The sequence below is a fragment of the Saimiri boliviensis genome, chromosome 11, assembly GCF_048565385.1.
Source record: "Saimiri boliviensis isolate mSaiBol1 chromosome 11, mSaiBol1.pri, whole genome shotgun sequence".
In the NCBI taxonomy this organism is placed as follows: domain Eukaryota; kingdom Metazoa; phylum Chordata; class Mammalia; order Primates; family Cebidae; genus Saimiri; species Saimiri boliviensis.
Window position 1 is genome coordinate 25,410,642 of NC_133459.1, and position 19,817 is coordinate 25,430,458.

At 50.4% G+C, this 19,817-nt stretch overlaps 1 protein-coding gene across 2 annotated transcripts in view; it reads right to left on the reverse strand.

Annotated features, from left to right (window-relative positions):
- SLC9A1 (solute carrier family 9 member A1) overlaps positions 1–19,817 on the reverse strand; it is a 63,421-nt gene that overhangs the window by 12,094 nt on the left and 31,510 nt on the right. For both annotated transcript variants that reach the window (XM_003921266.4, XM_074380327.1), the window contains exon 2: positions 4,135–4,595. In XM_003921266.4, the coding sequence (XP_003921315.1) occupies positions 4,135–4,595 (461 nt within the window). The remainder of the gene's footprint in view (positions 1–4,134; positions 4,596–19,817) is intronic.

The following is a 19,817-nucleotide window of genomic DNA, read 5'->3' on the forward strand; positions in this document are numbered from 1 at the left end:
AACCCCTACTGCCAAGCAGGTGCTCAAAACCTTGGCCCGGGGCTGAGGAGCTTGCTCTGAGTTGGCCGCGTGCCACACTGGTAAAGGGGTGGCCCTGGGGAGCTCTACGACGACCCTGAAGCCAAACCGTCTGGGCTGGAATCCTGGCTCTGCCACTCCTGGGCTGTGCACAGGAAGCAAATTCATCCCCCTGAGTTTCAATTCTCCCATCTATAAAATGAGGATAATCACGCCAACTTTTAGGACAGCTGTGAGGACTAAGTTAGTGAATAAAGTGCTGGGAACCAGGTTAGCTACACCTGCTGCTATCAAGTCTGCCTCTCACTGCTTGACCCTGGGCACATCGTGCCTGTCACTGGGTTTCAGTCCCTCCTTCAGCACAAAAAAGGCAAGTTCACACAATGAACCAGAACATGATTTCTTAACCTCTGAAGCTTTCCGAAAATACACATGTTCAGGCCATACTGGACTTGGACTCTCTGGGATAGGGCCAAGGAATCTCTATGTAACAAGCTCCCCAGGGGTTGCAATGAACAGCCAAGTTCAGATGCTATGGAACTAGAGGCTCTCTAAAGCGTCCCTGTCTCCTGGGCTGGGAAATAGATGGTCATTGCAAAACTATCATCAGATATTTAGGTGGCATGTCATACACTGTAAAGTCCTTTGATTTGGGCAGGTGTGGTAGCTCACGCCTACAATCCCAGCACTTTGGGAAGCTGAGGCGGGCAGATCACAAGATCAGGAGATCAAGACCATCCTGGCTAACACAGTGAAACCCCATCTCTGCTAAAAATACAAAAGATTAGCCAGGTGTGGTGGCACATGCCTGTAATCCCAGCTACTTGGGAGGCTGAGGCAGGAGAATGGCTTGGACCCAGGAGGCGGAGGTTGCGGTGAGCCGAGATTGCACCACTGCACTCCAGCCCTCCAGCCTAGGCGACAGAGCTAGACTCCGTCTCAAAAAAAATAAAAAGCCCTCTGATGGTCTTCATCCAAGTTGACACTCAACAACCATGCGAGGCAGGTGGGTCAAGGATGCTCCTTGGCTAAACTGAGGTTCACTGCAGTAAAACAACATGCCAGGGGCCCCCAGCCCAGAAACAGAACGGGGCCCAGAACTTGTTCCCTGACAACCATGGGCTGAGACCTCCCCAGCAGACAGCTTTGAGGATCTGGCTCCTATTGCCGGCTTCCTGAGCTGCCTGGCCTACTCAAGCCTGTCCTAGACAGCTCTACCAGGACCGAGCAGGGAGTTTCCAGGCCTGGGGGAAAGGAGGGGAGGACCTGATGATCCATGAGAGTGAATCCTCCAAATAGAGCAGGAGGAATGGACTGTGAGGAGTGACCTGCTCCAGGGCACAGACCTGCGACCAGGCAGCTGAGGGTCAGCCTCCAGCTTTACTCTCTGGGAAATGGGGCACTCACACCCATGCCCAGAGCTCCAGAAAGGCCTGACTTGGGCCAGGCAGGAAGGGGAGATGCTGAGCACTGGCCAGGCCTGGTGCCGCCTGGCCCCAGCCATCTGGGGGATAGGGCAGGGCTCCAGCAGCAGACTCATTCCTGGTCTGAGGGGATTCATGGGTCCTCATGGTCCACCACATGGGCCCATGAAGTGGGCACAGACGGGAAGGTCCTCCTTTCTGGCCTGGTGCTATTATCCCTGGAACTACAGAGAAGCAGAGTAACACAGTGGAAAGCCCTTGGGCTTTGGACTTAAGACTACAGATTTGAACCTCAGCTATATCATGTATCAGACTAATGTAACCTCTCTTCCTCAGTTTCCTCATCTCAAAGAGCTAGGATAATAACTGTGTCAACCTCATGGAGTTACTGCATAGATTAAAAGAGGCAATGCAGGCCAGGCACAGCGCTCACGCCTGTAATCTCAGCACTTTGGGAGGCCAAGGACGGAACATCGTCTGTGTCCAGCAGTTTGAGACCGGCCCAGGCAACATAATGAGACCCCATATCTACAAAATAAATGAACAAATAAATAAATTAGCTGCGTGTGATGACCAGGGCCAGCACCTGCAGTCCTAGCTACTCGGGAGGCTAAGAGGGGAGGATCATTTGAGGAGTCTGAGGCTGCAGTGAGCTACAGTTGTGCCACTGTACTCCTGGGTGACACTGTGTGACAGAAGGAGACTCTGTCTCTAAATAAATAAATAAAAATGAGGCAATACACATTCAGACGGGAAGCACCCAGTGAACACCAGCAATCACTACCACCACTGCCATGGCCCTTGGGAGACAGAACCATTGGTTCACAAGTGGCCAGGTCTGTTACCTGCTCGATGCAACCATGCCCAAGCTCCACAGCAGTGCTAAACTGAACCCCAATACCCAGATCCCACTGGAGAGGGCTTTATCTTTGGCACCCACTGGCTTCACAGACATTAGTGAGTATGACTCACTAATGTAAGTAACCCTATAAGAAGCCTGGGAGGACAACAGACTACTGTAATCCCTGTGTCACAGATGGGGAAACTGAGGCTCACATGGTAACCCTGGGCAAGGGCTGGTGCTGGAGGAGGCCAGGACAAAGGCCTGCCTGCTCAGGCCAGGCTACTGCTCTACCCAGCTCCATGAGTAGGCAGGGGAGGAACAGGAAGCCGAGGCTGCTGGCAGCTGAACACCAGTCTGTCTCTACTCTGAGGTGTTGCAGAGGTGGGAGTCATGGCCTGAGCATGCACATGTGCCCTTGAGCTTTCCTGTGTGTGCAGCTGCTCTGAGGGGGACAGCTTAGGAGGGGGTAGGAGTGTTCTCACAACACGACGTGAGTATGCACATGCACACATCTGTTTCCCAAGGAAACCGGCTGGGAGGAAGGGTGTGTGAGGTGTATATGGCGTCACCAAGTGCAGACCCTGGAGGCAAGCACTAATCCTCTGGCACTTTGTAGCTATCAAAGGTGAGTTCTGGCTGGGAACTCACTCCAGCTCGCGCCTGCAATCCCAGCACTTTGGGAGGCCAAGGTGGGCAGATCACCTAAGTCAGGAGTTTGAGACCAGCCTGGCCAACACGGCAAAACCCTGTCTCTACTAAAAACACAAAAATTAGCTGGGCATGGTGACACATGCCTGTAATCCCAGCGACTTGGGAGGCTGAGGCAGGAGAATTGCTTGAGCCTGGGAGATGGAGGTTGCGGTGAGCCGAGATCGCATCACTGCACTCCAGTCTGGGAGAAAGAGCAAGACTCCGTCTCAACAACAACAACAACAACAAAGCTGAGGCCCACAGAGGTATAGCGTTTGCTCAAGGTCACACAGCAAGCAAGTGGCCAACATCTTTTACTCATCACCTTCTGGAGATTTTGGAGACAAGGCCCTTCCCATAATCTCTGCCCAAAAAACTGTGCACAAACCAAATTCTAATGTAAGATACAGCCAACATGAGAGCTGAAAGGCCCCTCACAGATGATATGGTCTGTGAAGAGGAAACTGAGGCACAGAGAGTATAAGTAACTTGCCCAAGATCATATTAAAATATAAGTGAAGGGCCAGGCTTAGTGGCTCAGGTCTATAATCTCAGCACTATGGGAGGCCGAGGCAGTAGGATCACTTGAGGCCAAGAGTTCAAGACCAGCCTGGGCAACATGGTCAAACTCCATCTCTACAAGAAAGTTAAAAAAATTAGCCAGGTGTGGTGGTGCATGCCTGTAGTCCTAGCCACTTGGAAGGCTGAGGCAGGAGGATCTCAAGCCCAGGAATTTGAGGCTGCAGTGAGTTATGACTGCACCATTTCACCAGCCTAGGAGACAGGGCAAGACCCTGTTTCTTAAAAAACAAAAAACAAGTCAAGTGGGGAGCACATAATCCAAGACTCAGGCCCTGGAGTCAGACAGACCTGGTTCAATCACAAATTGGTTCACACTCCAGTAGGTTATTTTACTTCTTTGGGCCTGTTTCCTCCTCTGGAAAATGAGAATCATAAGCACCTCCTAAGGCAGCCATGAGGACTTAAATGAGATAATCCATGTCGAAGGGCTCAGCGTGGTGCCTGGCACACAGGAAGCAGGAATGGCCTTAGCTGTTTTTATTACTATTTTTTGCGGGCAGATGAGGGATTCACCGCTGGGCCTGGATTTGGGTTTGTATCCTGTTTGGACATGGGCATGGCCCCTAGCCTCCTCACCACAGTGACGGCGTCATTGAGCAGGGACTCCCCAAAGACAAGGATGTGCAGCAGCTCATTGATGTGAATTTCCTCAAAGACAGCCAGAACCGCCACGGGGTCCACAGCAGAGATGATGCTGCCGAAGAGCAGGTTGTCCAGGAGGCCGATGTTGTTGATCTGCTCACCGCCCACCAGGCACACGGCATACATGAGGCCGCCCAGGAAGAAGGCGTTCCACAGCGTGCCCACCACAGCAAAGATCAGGATGGTGCCCAGGTTTTCTGTGAACTGCCGCAGCGGCAGGAAGTAGCCCGCGTCCAGGATGATGGGTGGCAGCAGGAAGAGGAAGAAGACGTCGGACTGCAGGAAGGGGGGTGTCTCGCCTACGCCCTTGATCAGGCCCCCCACCAGCAGCCCCACCACGATCAGCAGGCAGCTCTCCGGGACGATGCTTGAGATAGTGGGGATCACATGGAAACCTGCGGAGGGCGAGAGAACGGGAGGCCGTGGGCTTTCGGAGGAGCCGGGAGAACAGAAGGTTGGGGACGGGCCAGGGAGGAGGAGCGCAGCTGGCGAGAGGTGCACAGGCTGGGTCTCAGAGGGCTGCTCTGTTAACTCTCTGAGCCTCCACTTCCTCGCCTGGAAAATGGAAGGGACAATGCTAGCTTCACAGCTTTGCCATCATAAACCAAGTGACAGTGTTTTTAAAGCACTTTTTTTCGAAGGATATATACATGCTATCTCTGTCGCTGTCACCAAATGTTAGAAAGCAGCATTCTATGTGCCTCCAGAAGGCAGAAATTGTAAACTGATTACTGACGCGCCAAGTACCTAAGGGCATCACCCACGCCTGAACCCAAAGCATTTTTCCAGGCACAAGTTCAGGGAGGCAGAGCTTCGCTCAACCTGAGGAATAACAATCTAACAATTCTGTCTGAGGGAAGATGGCAGTTCCCTATCATGGAGCTGTTTAAGCAGAAGGCAGACAACCAGCTGGTGGGGAGTGGCATAGGAGACAGAAGAAAGCACAGAAGAATCTAAGAATACCAGCACGGGAAGGAACTCAGGGATAATGAGGCCTGGGGTCTGCAAGCCTGCAAAACAGTAGGCTTTCCTGCTGAGTACAGGCAGCTGTTCAAGACACGGCTCAAGGATGTCAACGGCAACCAGCTTTGGCAGGTGAGATAAACTCTATTTGCTATCCTGCTTCTAGCTCAATGCCATCCACTTTAAAATGGGGCAACTGGCCGGGCGCGGTGGCTCAAACCTGTAATCCCAGCACTTTGGGAGGCTGAGGCGGGTGGATCACGAGGTCAAGAGATCGAGACCATCCTGGTCAACATGGTGAAACCCCGTCTCTACTAAAAACACAAAAAATTAGCTGGGCATGGTGGCGCGTGCCTGTAATCCCAGCTACTCAGGAGGCTGAGGCAGGAGAATTGCCTGAACCCAGGAGGCGGAGGTTGCGGTGAGCCGAGATCGTGCCATTGCACTCCAGCCTGGGTAACAAGAGTGAAACTCCGTCTCAAAAAAAAAAAAAAAAAAAAAAATGGGGCAACTGAGGCTCAGAAGAGGGAAGGGACTTGCCCAAAGTCACACAGCAAATGGGAAGCAGAACCAGAACAGAACCCAGGTCTGATGACCCAGTTCCCATTAAACTGCACAGTTCTGTAATTCAAGCTCTCCTATCTTTCCCTTCCATCAAGGCTTCCTCACACCCCTCTCTCTGAGACCCACCAGCCATCTCCCCAGGCTGTGTCCTGGCCAGCAGCAGGCCGCTCTGCTGTAGTCCAACTGGAGGCTCCAAACCCAGAGCTGAGAAGTAGCAAAAATCCCCATGAGAGGGCCTCTCTCAGTACCAGGTTTGGCCGCAAGCTCCTGTGAGTGGTTTTTATTGTTTGTTTTGTTTTGGGGTGAGTAAGTGGGTGGAAAAAACCTGAGCATCTAGTTGCATGTTGGGCACCATACTCCCAGGGTCAGCATGGCCAAGAAGGTATGACCCTTTGCTCAAGAGAAAAGCTCTCTCTGGCCTGGCACAGAGGCTTATGTCTGCAATCCCAGCACTTTGGGAGGCTGAAGCAAAAGGATCACCTGAGGCCTATAATTTGACACCAGCTTGTACAACATAGGGAGACTTCATCTTCGCTTAAAAAAAAAAATAGCTGGGCATGGTATGCGCCTGTAGTCCCAGCTACTCAGGAGGGCCAAGGCAGGAGGATCGCTTGAGCCCAGCCTCAAAAAAAAAAAAAGGATAAGGATAAAAGCAAAGCTGTCTCTCCTCCCCTTCTCTATCTTGCAAGCTCTGTGCAGGCAGATGCCGTAACTGCTTCTCATCATACACCCAGGGCGAGGACACAAGAGGTGCTCAACAAATAATCTGCTGACTTGAAAATACACAGGGCTGGGACGTCACCCAAGATTTCCGATAACCTGTCTGCCTGGCCAGGCCTCTGATCTCATTACTTACTATTGAGATCCTTGGGACAGAGGAGGAACTTCCCTCTTCATGCTCAAAGCCCTTCCTACACTCAAGTAGGGATCTGGGCAATGCTAGTACAGCTACAAGTCAAAGTTCACACTCCTGAGTGGGCGCGGTGGCTCACACCTATAATCCCAGCACTTTGGGAGGCCAAGGTGGGTGGATCACCTGAGGTCAGGAGTTCCAGACCAGCCTGACCAATATGGTGAAACCCCGTCTCTACTAAAAATAGAAAAATTAGCCGAGCGTGGTGGTGCACGCCTGTAATCACAGCTATTCGGGGGGCTGAGACAGAAGAACTGCTTGAACACAGGAGGTGGAGGTTGCAGTGAGCTGAGATCTCACCACTGCACTCCAGCCTGGGCAACAGAGCAAGACTCCATCTCAAAAAAAAAAAAAAAAAAGAAAAGAAATTCACACTCCACTCCGAACAGTATCCAGGCCCAGAATCCTGGCACAGTGCCAACCAAGCACCCTGGTGACACTCAAAACACATTAGGAAAAAAAGATATCTCCATCCTAGGCCAGGAGGACCTCACAACCACCCTGTGCATTCTCCTGATTTCAAAATAGACCTGACCAAAAGGCACTTTTTGTTCCTCTACCTCCTATATCAATAAAAGGGAAAATAATTTCAAGATCACCCCTTTTGCTGAAAAGTCCCCCAGACTTTGCACCATCCACCAGTCAACATCCAGTGTGTAGCTGGCTGGTCCCCTGGGAAGCGCTAGTCATGTTGGGCCCAAGTCTCTCTTGCTGTAGAAGATGAAGCCCACATTTTCAGCACTGCCTCTGTCATCTGGTCTTGCTTCATGTCCCATTCTCCCCACTGTCAACTCTCAGGTTTCAGCCTTGCCAAATTCCTTGCAATTGCCCCATATGAGCCACATCCTCTTTTGTCTGCCAATCTTTGCCTAGTCTAGTTCCTCCCTCTAGAAAGTCATGCCTCTACCTCTACCCCCACTGTATGTGGCTGACACCATATCCTCGGCCTGCCTCCTCCTCCAGGAAGCGTTCCCTGACCACCACTGTCTGCACAGGTTAGAGCAGGAATCTTCTGGTGCCTCCCTCTCTCATAACCTTCAATCCACAGTCATCTCCCAGGTTCCACTCTCTCTCTGGCACTTACTGAGACCAGTCAGACAACCCAGGCAGAAGCAGCTGAGACAAGACAATGGCACAACACCCCAAAGACCTGCAGTGTGCTGGAGGGGAGTCAGACACAGTGCAGGAGGGATAGGCAGGCATGAGGGCAGCAGAGCTCCTACAGGCAGGGGCCAGAAAGCAGCTTCCCAAGGCCAGAAGTCCAGCTCCAGCCAGCTGCGCTGGCCCATCTCCACAGCCTCCCTGCCCCTGCCCTGGTATTAGCACCATGAGCTGCCTTAGGAGAAGGCACAGTCTAAAGAGCTAGTCCAGGGCAGGCAGATGATGGCTTCCATCTCCACCTAAGAGGTCAGGCTCTAAATATGCTTCCTACCCTCACTCTGTGCCATCAACCCAACCCACAGAGCTTTCTTGTCCCCATAAATCACCATATAGTGCCTGGGAGACCCAGAGAAGAGTTGGCCACAGCTCTTGCCTGGGGAGGGGACAGGCATGTGAAACAAGCCAAAAGCAGCAACATGAAGAACGCTCCTCAGCTCTGAAGGCATCCCATGAGCCAGAACTGTGCTGGGAGCCTGGAACGTACCCTCTCGGTCAGTCCTCACCAGAGCCCTCGGGATGGGTACTGTCCCCATTTTGCAGAAGACAAAGCTGGTTATGGCGCTTCCCTCGTATTTAAGGGAGAACCCTCTATTGTAGATTAGGTGTCTCAAACTTGTAGCAGAGAGTGCTAATTAATTCTTTACTCAAAGCTCGGTATTTTCTCTGAGCCAGGCCATAATGGACACTGGGGACATTGAGGTGACTCTGACTCTGAACCTCCGAGGCAGCTGATAGGGAGGGTCATGCTATTCCAGACCTTGGAGCCTTTATGACCAGGCAGACAGACAGCTGGCATTCTATTGGACACAAGAAAAACGAGCTGGGTCCCGGGCCTCCTGACTACAGTGCAAGGAATTCCTTCTCCTTTAGCCAGCTCCAGAATACCTGGGGCTGGAGCCGTATTCCTGGAGCTGGTTTCCCTGGCTTTCCTGTTCTGGCTCCGGTGCTCCGTGAGCTGAAGGAGCTCTAGGCCCTGATGGGCTCTCTGGGACCGAGGGGAGGGGAAGGGAGGGCTGGCCCAGGCTGAGGAGGAAGGTCTGAGATCTACTCTTGGCTCCCTGCCTGTGGGTAGGCAGCACATTACTGGAAAGCGCTTCCAGAGCTGGGGAACAGAGGGATTCTGTCATCAGGAGGAGGCTCCTTCAGGAGCAATGGCTCAGGGAAGTGGGGAACAGCCCCTGGGCCTATGCTGGCTTGTGTCTCTCCCAACGCCCTGACTCCACCAACTGCACTCACCCTGAATCTCTGCAGAGTCCCCACAAAGTGCAGGGGGCTTGCTGCATCCAGTGTGGTGAAAGGGGCACAGAAGGATGGCTGGGGCCACTAGCACCCTGACAAAAGCCCCACATGGAGGCAAGATCCCAGGATGCCAAGAAATGAGGCAAAACTTTCAAGGCCCAAATGTGCAGCAGCAGTGATGTCACCAGGGTGAAATCAGGGATGGGAAGAGGCAGTTAGGGTAAGAACCAGAGACGTGAGAGCTGGAATGGATCTTGGAGAACATCTAAATTCTCCATTAGTCAGGGAAATGGAGACAGAGACAGCCAGTGACCTGTCAATGATCACATGTCCAGTTCTACCCCAACAGTCCCATGGCCTGCACAAGCCACACAGCCTCCTTCGAGGACGTCCAGTCCTCCCAGAACAAGGAGGCACAAAAGTGTGGAATTCAGCATCTCCAAGCCACAGCCACAAGCCAAACCCTCTGACACAGTTCAGAGTTGGCTCTAAAAGAGGCAGGGGGAAGGGAGAAGTGGTTTTCATTCTATCTAGTGTAGGTGGTAGCTGGAACGAACAGTACACACACACACACACACACACACACACACACACACACTCACACACTCTCTCTCCTCTCTCTCTCTCTCTCACACACACACACACACACAAATTCTTTCTCTCTTGCTGAGCAGACATTTCACCAAACTTCCACTTGATAGGGGGCTACTAGCCCCCTGCAGCTGCTCTGCACCACAAGAATGTTTTATTTACATCTCATGGGACTGTCCCCATCTGCTGAGATGGGCTCAGTGGAGCAGGCAAGGTGAGGTGTCCCACCTCACCCTGAGTTGCCAGGGTGATCAGACCTGCCTGATCACCCTTCCTGCAACCCTCCCCTGGCCTGGGAAGTCACAGGGGAGTGCTAGGAAGAGGGGTCTCTTTGGCCCACAGTGCCAGGTAACCAGGGACCCAGGGGCACACTGAGGGCTCTGTCGCCCTACTTCCAGGCCTGAGGACTGCTCTGGGGCTGCAACTCGGCCAGGTCCCAAGGGATTCCTGGTTGCACAATGATTCCATTTCTTTAACTCCCTCTTCAACTGCCCCAGCAACCAGTCTCAACTACAGCAATGAAAGGTAATACTTCCCAATGAAAGCCCAGGACTCTACAGTTTACAGCAGCACACTCTGATACTTCTTAACCCATTTGCTCTTCACCATAGTTCTGGAAAGTCACAATTCCCATCCCCTTATTTTACAGATGAGGAAACTGAGGTGCAGAAAGGTTAAGCAACTTGCTCAAAGTCACATAGCTGGTAACTGGGATTCAAACCCAGGCAGTCTGGCTCCGGAGTATGTGTTCTTGGCCATTTACCATATCATCCCTGGCTTTATTCTTACTTTGTTTTTTAGGGGTGTACGAGCCTAGGACTAAAGATTCCCGAAGCAGTTCCCAAAGGGCCAGAGGTAGGTGGTATTTCTTTCCATGAGCTCTTCTCCAGGGAAGTTTCCCACTGCTCCCCTTCTACTCTGGTGGCCTAGTAAAGATTTCACGAAATCCTTCCTATCTTCTTTTTTTTTTTTTTTTTTTTTTTGAGACGGAGTTTCACTCTTGTTACCCAGGCTGGAGTGCAATGGCGCGATCTCGGCTCACCGCAACCTCCGCCTCCTGGGTTCAGGCAATTCTCCTGCCTCAGCCTCCTGAGTAGCTGGGATTACAGGCACGTGCCACCATGCCCAGCTAATTTTTTGCACTTTTAGTAGAGACGGGGTTTCACCATGTTGACCAGGATGGTCTCGATCTCTCGACCTCGTGATCCACCCGCCTCGGCCTCCCAAAGTGCTGGGATTACAGGCTTGAGCCACCGCGCCCGGCGCTTTTTTTTTTTTTTTTTTTTTTGAGACAGAGTTTCGCTCTTGTTACCCAGGCTGGAGTGCAATGGCATGATCTCGGCTCACCGCAACCTTCGCCTCCTGGGTTCAGGCAATTCTCCTGCCTCAGCCTCCTAAGTAGCTGGGACTACAGGCACGCACCACCATGCCCAGCTAATTTTTTGTATTTTTAGTAGAGACGGGGTTTCACCATGTTGACCAGGATGGCCTCGATCTCTTGACCTCATGATCCACCCGCCTCGGCCTCCCAAAGTGCTGCGATTACAGGCGTGAGCCACCGTGCCTAGCATCCTTCCTATCTTCTAAGGCTGCCCACTCCAGGAAGCCCTCCTGAGTTAACTCAGCCAGGAGGGGCCAATCTTTTCTACCAAACTTATAGAGCAAGAAGTGATAATTATTCAGACTGTTCAGGCACTGCCTGGCTGATCTGCCCTCAGCCCTGGTGTCCACTGGGGCTGAGGGATCCATGAGTCTGGGAAGGCTCTCTTTTTGAGTCTGATTCCTCTCAGGCTGATTCTTCCTACCACCAATGTCAGCTATGAGGACCAGGGAGAAAGATAAGCCACATTAAGATAGACTTAGCGTTAGCAGCTTCACAGCCAGACCCACAGAGGAGACAAAGACACGTGGCACTAGCCACCCCCCCCCTATGTTCCCACTGTCGGAAAACTGAGTTCTAATCAGAGTGCAGCCACAACTTGCTGAGTGGCTTTAGACAAGTTACTTTACATCCCTCCCCTCAGAGTTTCTCCATCTGTGTAAAAGCCTATTTCAGAGGGTTTCTGGAGTACAGAGGAGAGAAGGATAGAGAACACCAAGCAATGATGGTACTCAATGTTAGCCAAAGGTGGTGACTGCTATTACTATTGCAATATTCTCTAAAACCCACATATAATACAAATCACTCTGCATTTTCATGACCTGTTGGTGTGTATGTGTCCATCACTGGGCTATATAAGCTCTCTGAGGGTAGGAATTGTCTAGATTCATGTGGGTCTCCAGCTCCCAGCACAGAGGAGGCATCAACTGTTTGTGAACTGAAACAAAACTGACCCCAGCACTTTGGGAGGCCAAGGAGAGAAGATTGCTTGAGGCCAGGAAATTGAGACCAGTCTGGGCAATATAGTGAGACCCATCTCTACAAAAATAAAAACAAAAATGATTAGCTGGGTGTGGTGGTGTACGAGGCAGGAGGATTGCTTAAGTCCAGGAGTTTGGGGCTGCAGTGAGCTATGACAGCACCACTACCCTCCAGCCTGGGAGATAGAGTGAGACCTTACCTCTAATTTAAAAAGGAAAAAAAAATGATGTAAACTTTACTTGTTAGATGTGAAGTATGGGAAACAAGGAGGTGGGGATGGGTCTGGATTTTCAAGACTAAGTGGTGTTCCCAGAGCAGGGACCATTTGAATTGGGCTTTGAAGGATCAATACAAGTTAGCCAGAAGAAAAGGGTTTGTAGCCTTTAAAAAGTCTAGTCTATATTTCCTGAATTTGAATGTTGGCATAGAAATAACAAAATTAAAATTTTAAATTAGTATAGTACCTTGCACATAGTAAATGGATATGTGGGTAATGAAAGAAAGAAAAACGAGTGAAGAAGGCAGTAAGCAGGAAGGCAGGCTGACTTCGCCAAGCTTTTGGCAATATCCAAACAAGGGCACTCTTCTGAAGATAAATGAGATGCAGTATGTAAAACAGTTAGCACAATACCTGGTACATGTATGTGTCTTTCAGTCTCATTTCCTCTCTGTAACTGGGATGATAATGATTAAAAGCAATTTTGAGATAATTTAATTACAACTCCCATCCCACAGCAGAAATTCAATGAATAATACTTTTTTTAAAAAGGTAGCAGCCGCCGGGCGCGGTGGCTCAAGCCTGTAATCCCAGCACTTTGGGAGGCCGAGGCGGGTGGATCACGAGGTCAAGAGATCGAGACCATCCTGGTCAACATGGTGAAACCCCGTCTCTACTAAAAATACAAAAAATTAGCTGGGCACGGTGGTGTGTGCCTGTAATCCCAGCTACTCAGGAGGCTGAGGCAGGAGAATTGCCTGAACCCAGGAGGCGGAGGTTGCGGTGAGCCGAGATCGCGCCATTGCACTCCAGCCTGGGTAACAAGAGCGAAACTCCGTCTCAAAAAAAAAAAAAAAGAAAGAAATGTAGCAGCCGGTTGGGTGTGGCAGTTCACATCTGTAAATCTGTAATCCCAGCACTTTGGGAGGCCAAGGTGGGTGGATCACCTCAGGTCAGGAGTTCTAGGCCAGGTTGACCAACATGGTGAAACATCATATCTACTAAAAATACAAAAATTAGGCCAGGTGTGGTGGCTCACAATTGTACTCCTAGCACTTTGGGAGGCTGAGGCTGGCAACTCACCTGAGGTCAGGAGTTCGAGACCAGCCTGACCAACATGGAGAAACCCCATCCCTATTAAAAATACAAAATTAGATGGGTGTGGTGGTGCATGCCTGCAATTCCAGCTACTCGGGAGGCTGAGGCAGGAGAACTGCTTGAACCCAGGAGGTGGAGGGTGCTGTGAGCCAAGATTGCACAATTGCACTTCAGCCTGGGCAACAAGAGTGAAACTCTGTCTCAAAAACAAAAACCCAAAAAACAAAAAATTAGCCAGGCGTGGTGGTAGGTGCCTGTAATCCCAGCTACATAGGAGGCTGAGACAGGAGAATCATTTGAACCTGTTAGGCAGAGGATGCAGTGAGCTGAGATCGCACCATTGCACTCTAGCCTGGGCAACAGAGCAAAAAAAGAAAAAAGACTAAATCTCCAGCACACAGGCAACAAACACTGGATGCTTGGAGAATCTGATGCAAGGCTCTGTGCAGGGGGCTCTTACATATCCCCTCTCATTTCATCTTGCATCCTGATCCCCAGTTTGATAGATTAACAAATCCACGTTCAGAGAGGTGAAGCGACTTGTCCAAGGCTACCTAGCTGGGAAGTGGCAGGGTCATAATTAGAATCCAGGTCTCTGAACTGTTAGTTCTTTGGGCCATGCTGCTTCAATGAAAACAGCTTGTCAGGATCACCAGGAAGAGAAATCAAGTCTGCAATAAATATGCCTCCCCCACAAAAACAGCCATAAATAAATCTGTTCCAAGTTCCTGGGCAGGCATCCTTCCCATACCCAAGGCAATTAGTCTCTCTCTGTGCCTTTCCCCTTCATTCTTCCAAACAGCACTTTATTTCTTGCTTGTTTCAATCCACATTTCAGGGAGTCCTACTATGTTGGAAAGACAGGGTCTCACCCTCAGGGATCATCAGGTCTGGATGGGAAAGCAGGTAAAAAGCAGTCAGAAAACACAAGCAGCATACACTGAGCTACCTGAGCTGTGGAAAAGAGAAGACTGCATCAGGAGGCCATAACCCCAGGGGCCCCGCTCTGCCCTTTAGTAACCAAGAGCTTCAGGTAAATCACTACACCATGAAGAGCCTGTTTTCTTGTCCGTAAACACATGAGAACAGGGTCTAGACATAGGAGCACCTTGTCCACTGTGAAGTGGCAAAGATGACTGAGAAAAGAGAGGCAAGGCAGGCTGGGGGGCCTGGGCAGCCCCTGCAGTGATAAGCAGCAATTTACCAGGCAGCAACTGCCCTTAGAGACCTGGCGAGAGAGGCTGTTCCAGAGGCAGGCATGTTGTGATGGAGGATTCCAGGCTCAGGGACCTTGGCACTGGTTTACAAATCCCTCACCATGCATAGCCTCTCTCTCTCCACTTTGTTTCTCCTCTCACCTGTCCCATCTACATCAACTCCCTGACTCCAGTTGCCAGAAGTCCCCAAATCCCACCTCTAAGCAAACATCGGGAAAGGGAAACTCTTCCTCACCTGGAACTTCTACTCACCTTTCAAACTCAGTGCAGGGCCGGGCGTGGTGGCTCACACCTGTAATCCCAGCACTTTGGGAGGCCGAGGCAGGCGGATCACCTGAGGTCAGGAGTTCAAGATCAGCCTGGCCAACATGGTGAAACCTGTCTCTACTAAAAATAGAAAAAAATCAGCTGGTGCGTGCCTGTAGTCCCAGCTACTCACGAGGATGAGGCAGGAGAATTGCTTGAACCTGGAGGCGGAGGTTGCAGTGAGCTGAGATCGTGCCAGTGCACCCCAGCCTGGGCAACAGAGTAAGACTCTGTCTCAAAAACAGAAACAAAAAACCCAGTGCAGGTGTCACCTCCTCGGGAAGCCGTCCTGGAACCACATCCCACTCTGGGATGCCAGGCTGGCATCCCAGCACACAGCTCTGGGCCCCCAAAAAGTGATGCTCAGAAAAAGTGGGTTAAGGGAATGATGACCGCTTCCTGAAGGATGTAGGACTACTGTTTGGTCTCAAGAGTAGGTGACTAAATGGAGAAGAGTATGAACACATGAAAAGAGAGGAAATCTCCAAAGCCTTCTGAGAATCCTGAAAACTGCAGCCTGCCTGGAGATGAGAGTGAACAGTACAGGAGACACTGGCACATATGCCTGACCCAGGCAGACCAAGGAAGGAACTGAGTCAAGGAGCCTGAGCCAACACAGCAGGCCTCAGAGGGTACCCTGACCTTCAGCCTGCCACTGAATGCCCCATTCTAGCCTGCAGCCTGGTTCTCCTGCCACCAGCCATCTCCCTGTAATCCCTATACCACCATTTCTGTAATCCCTATACCACCCCAAGGCTGGGGCAGCACCTCTTGGTATGTCTACCCCGACCTTCCCAATCATCCCAGCTCTGCGTAAATATTTGTTGAATAAATTTCACTCCAGCAGCTTGCCCCTCCCCCTGCAGGAAAGGTGCTGGATCAAGAGTCCCCATGCAGTGAAGCAGAGGATGACTCACGCGGGAGAAGGGAGGGACAGGGACTAGGCTGGCAGCAAAGAGCCCGTGTGTGTTGACAAGAGGCAAAGCTCCAACAGGCCCAACAGTGCCTGGCAAGGGAGAGGTGCCAGGCAGTGGGTGTTCACCTGGGGAGGTGGCGGGGGGCAGCTCAGGAGGTGGGCTTTACTTGGGGCAAGGGTAGGATCTCGGGCTCCAAAGGCTCTCATGGCTGGACTGGGTGTCTGGTAGGTGACCGTATGATACACACTGGTTTCTTTTGATTTTCTCGGAATGGAAATACATTGCTTTAGTGATTTTATTGATTGAGATGGGGTTTCACCTTGTTGGTCAGGCCGGTTTCGAACTCCCGACCTCAGGTGATCCACCTGCCTCGGCCTCCCAAAGTGCTGGGATTACAGGTGTGAGCCACCGTGCCTGGTGGTGATTTTAAATAGAACACATGGTCATTAAAATTTTTTTCTAACAGCATATAAGTATTTAAGTAGAAGGAGAATCATCTCGCAGTGATTCTGCCCCTTCCCCTTTACCGACTATACCAGTTTCCCCCACAACCAAATCTCTATTAAGTCTGGTATATATTCTTGCAGACTTTTCTGCATCTATAGGATATTTTAAATTAAGTGTGAATGGTAAATCACACAAGCTGTGTTAAAACTGCTTCTCTGGGTCAGAGACTGCGTTAAGTACTGAGGCATTGCATTTAATTATCTCAACAACCTTAATGCAGTAGGTATGATTATTATCCTCATTTTATTTTTATTGGACTTTTTTTTTTTTTTTGAGACGGAGTCTCACTCTGTCAGCAGGCTGGAGTGCAGTGGTGCAATCTTAGCTCACTGCCTCGTGAGTTCAAGCAATTCTCCTGCCTTAGCCTCCCATGTAGCTTAGACTATAGGCACCCGTCACCACATTCAGCTAATTTTTGTATTTTAAGTAGAGATGGGGTCTCACCATATTGGCCAGGCTGGTCTCGAACTCCTGAACTTGTGATCCACCCACCTCGGCCTCCCACAGTGCTGGGATTACAGGTGTAAGCCACTGCACCTGGCCTAAAATTTTTTTTTTTTGTAGAGATGGACTCTCACTGTGTTGTCCAGGCTGGTCTTGAACTCCTGGGTTCAAGCGATCCTCCTACACTGGCCTCCTAAAGTGCTGGGATTATAGGCATGAGCCACTGTGCCAAGCCTATTATCCTCAAGTACAGAGAAGGTCAGAGGATGGTCACTTACGTGCCCCGTAATATGGTCTGACTGTGTCCCCACCCAAATCTCATCTCAAATTGTAGCTCCCATAATTCCCATGTGTTGTGGGAGGGAATTGATGGGAAGTCATTGAATTCTGGGGGTGGTTTCCCCCATACTGTTCTCATGGTAGTGAATTAAGTTTCATGAGATCTGATGGTTTTATAAGCCTTTTGCTTGGCTCCCATTTTCTCTTGCCTACTTCGATGTAAGACATGCCTTTCGCCTTCTCCCATGATTGTGAGGCCTTCCCAGCAAGGTGGAAGGAACTGTGAGTCTATTAAACCTCTTTCCTTTATAAATTACCTAGTCTCGGGTATGTGTTTATTAGCAGCATGAGAACAGACTAATACACTCCAAAGGATACACAGCCACGGCTACAGAGCGGTGTTCAGGGCCACTGGAAGCAGGGCTGACCCAACTCCTCCTACCTCCTCCCACACCTTGCCTGTGGAGCAGCCTCACTGCACGAATGGCTTTGGCTGTGCCACAGTACCTGAACATCACCCCCAACAACGGCATTAGGGTGAAGGCTGGTTTTTCATACTCTGATATCCTCTACTAACAGCCTCAGGCAGGCCTTGCCTGTGTTCTGGGCAATGAGACCAGAGAGCCTCAGCTTCTGGTTTCTCTGCACCTTCATCTAACCCCACGGTACCACTGACATTAGAAAAACCTAAATGACAGGCTGGGCGTGGTGCCTCATGCCTGTAATCCCAACATTTTAGGCAGCTGAGGTGGGTGGATTAACTAAGGTCAGGGGTTCGCAGCCTGGCCAACATGGTGAAACCCCATCTCTACTGAAAATACAAAAATTAGCCAGGCGTGGTGGCACATACCTGTAATCCCAGATACTTGAGAGGCTGATGCAAGAGAATCAATTGAATCCAGGAGGTGGAGGTTGCAGTGAGCCAAGATTGTGCCACTGCACTCCAGCCTGGGTGACAGAGTAAGACTCTGTCTCAAAAGGGAAAAAAAAAAAAAAAAAAAAAAAAAAAAAAGGGCCGGGCGCGGTGGCTCAAGCCTGTAATCCCAGCACTTTGGGAGGCTGAGGCGGGTGGATCACGAGGTCAAGAGATCGAGACCATCCTGGTCAATATGGTGAAACCCCGTCTCTACTAAAAATACAAAAAATTAGCTGGGCATGGTGGCATGTGCCTGTAGTCCCAGCTACTCAGGAGGCTGAGGCAGGAGAACTGCCTGAACTCAAGAGGCAGAGGCTGTGGTGAGCCAAGATCGCGCCATTGCACTCCAGCCTGGGTAACGAGAGCGAAACTCCGTCTCAAAAAAAAAAAAAAAGGGAAAAAAAAAAAAAAGATGATGACAAAAATCCTAAATAACATTCAGAGCTGGGTGCTGTGGCACATGCCCATGATCCCAGCTATAAGAGAGGCTGAGATAAAAGGATTGCTTTAACTCAGGAGTTTAAGACTAGCCTGGGCAACGTAGTGAAACCCTGTCTCTAATAAAAATACAAAAATTAGCCGGGCGTGGTGGCACACACCTGTAATCCCAGCTACTTGGGAGGCTGAAGCAGGAGAATCACTTGAACCCAGGAGGTGGAGGGTGCACTGAGAACCTAACGCTAAATGAATGAATAAATGGATGAATGACAATCCTTATAAAGGAGGTCCTTCTTGGCTCCCCAGATTTCAACCTTGGAATGTGGAAGAGGTGAAAACACAAAATGCTTGAGCTGGAAACGAGGCTGAGAATAATGTGGTTTCAAGCCACCATCTCCCTCCTTTCCCAGTGTCCTGGGTGTGTGGCTCCCCAGCTCAGGTGCACCCTTCCCAACACAATCTCCATCCCTGACCTGTTCTTGCCTCTTGCCAGACTGCTGTCAGGACTTACAGATGGTATCAGATGCTCCAGGCACCAGTTTGCCCCACACCTGGGGTGGGACAGAGGTAGGGGAAGAAATAGAGGCTCAGTAAGAAAGCTTCTATTTCTAGAAACTTTAGAGCCATGGGAAAGCTAGATTTTTCTTTCCTTTTTTGCTGGGAGTATAGTAGAGCTTGCAAAATGCAAATCTGAGAGAAAAATATGAGTATACCAAATATCTGTGGTTCCTAGTATTGCTTCCAGGTGAAAGTCAGTTAGTTTAGAAGCTTAACAATGTGTTAAATCCATTATATATAACTTGAACTTGCTCAAAATCTCATCCTACTTGGCTACAGAGAGGTGGAGTATAGAGAGGTAGCAGTAGGAAAGCAATATAAAAAGAAATTCTACAATTTCCAGGACAATTGCCCTGCAGAAAGCAAGTCGCAGTGTCCTATTTTCAGTGCTACAAGGAAAGCGGGGGAACGCAAAGGAAGAACAAGACCCAGGTGGCACTGGCTGAGTGGGGAAGAAAGACCAGCAGCCTCTGGGAGGCAACTGGGGCCCCTTCTATCCTTGTAGCTTAATCAGCTTTATGGGGTCTATTATGTGCTTCACAGCATTTGAAGGTAGTAATGAGGAAGGGGTGCTAGCCAGGCTCCACTTGGGTGTTTTAGTGACCTCTCAGAAGGGCCAGAAAGGCATCAGTGAGAGAAAATGACTCTCAGAGGACAGAGCTTGGAGCAGGGCAGCAAACATGGGGAATCTTCCTAGAGGGGTGGGGCAAGAGCGGCCTTAGGCTACTGTGTTACGGTGTGGTTTCTTGACCTCAGTGACCTCACAAGGTTGTTGTGAGGATTACATGAGACCACAAACACAAAAGCACTGGGTGAACTACAAGACCTTGTCAGGGTAGGTCACCGTCAGCTTGTCCCTGGGAGAGCCACTCCTCCTCCAAGGTGCTACTCAGCAGCTTTTCCTAAATACCCCAGGGAGCAGAACCC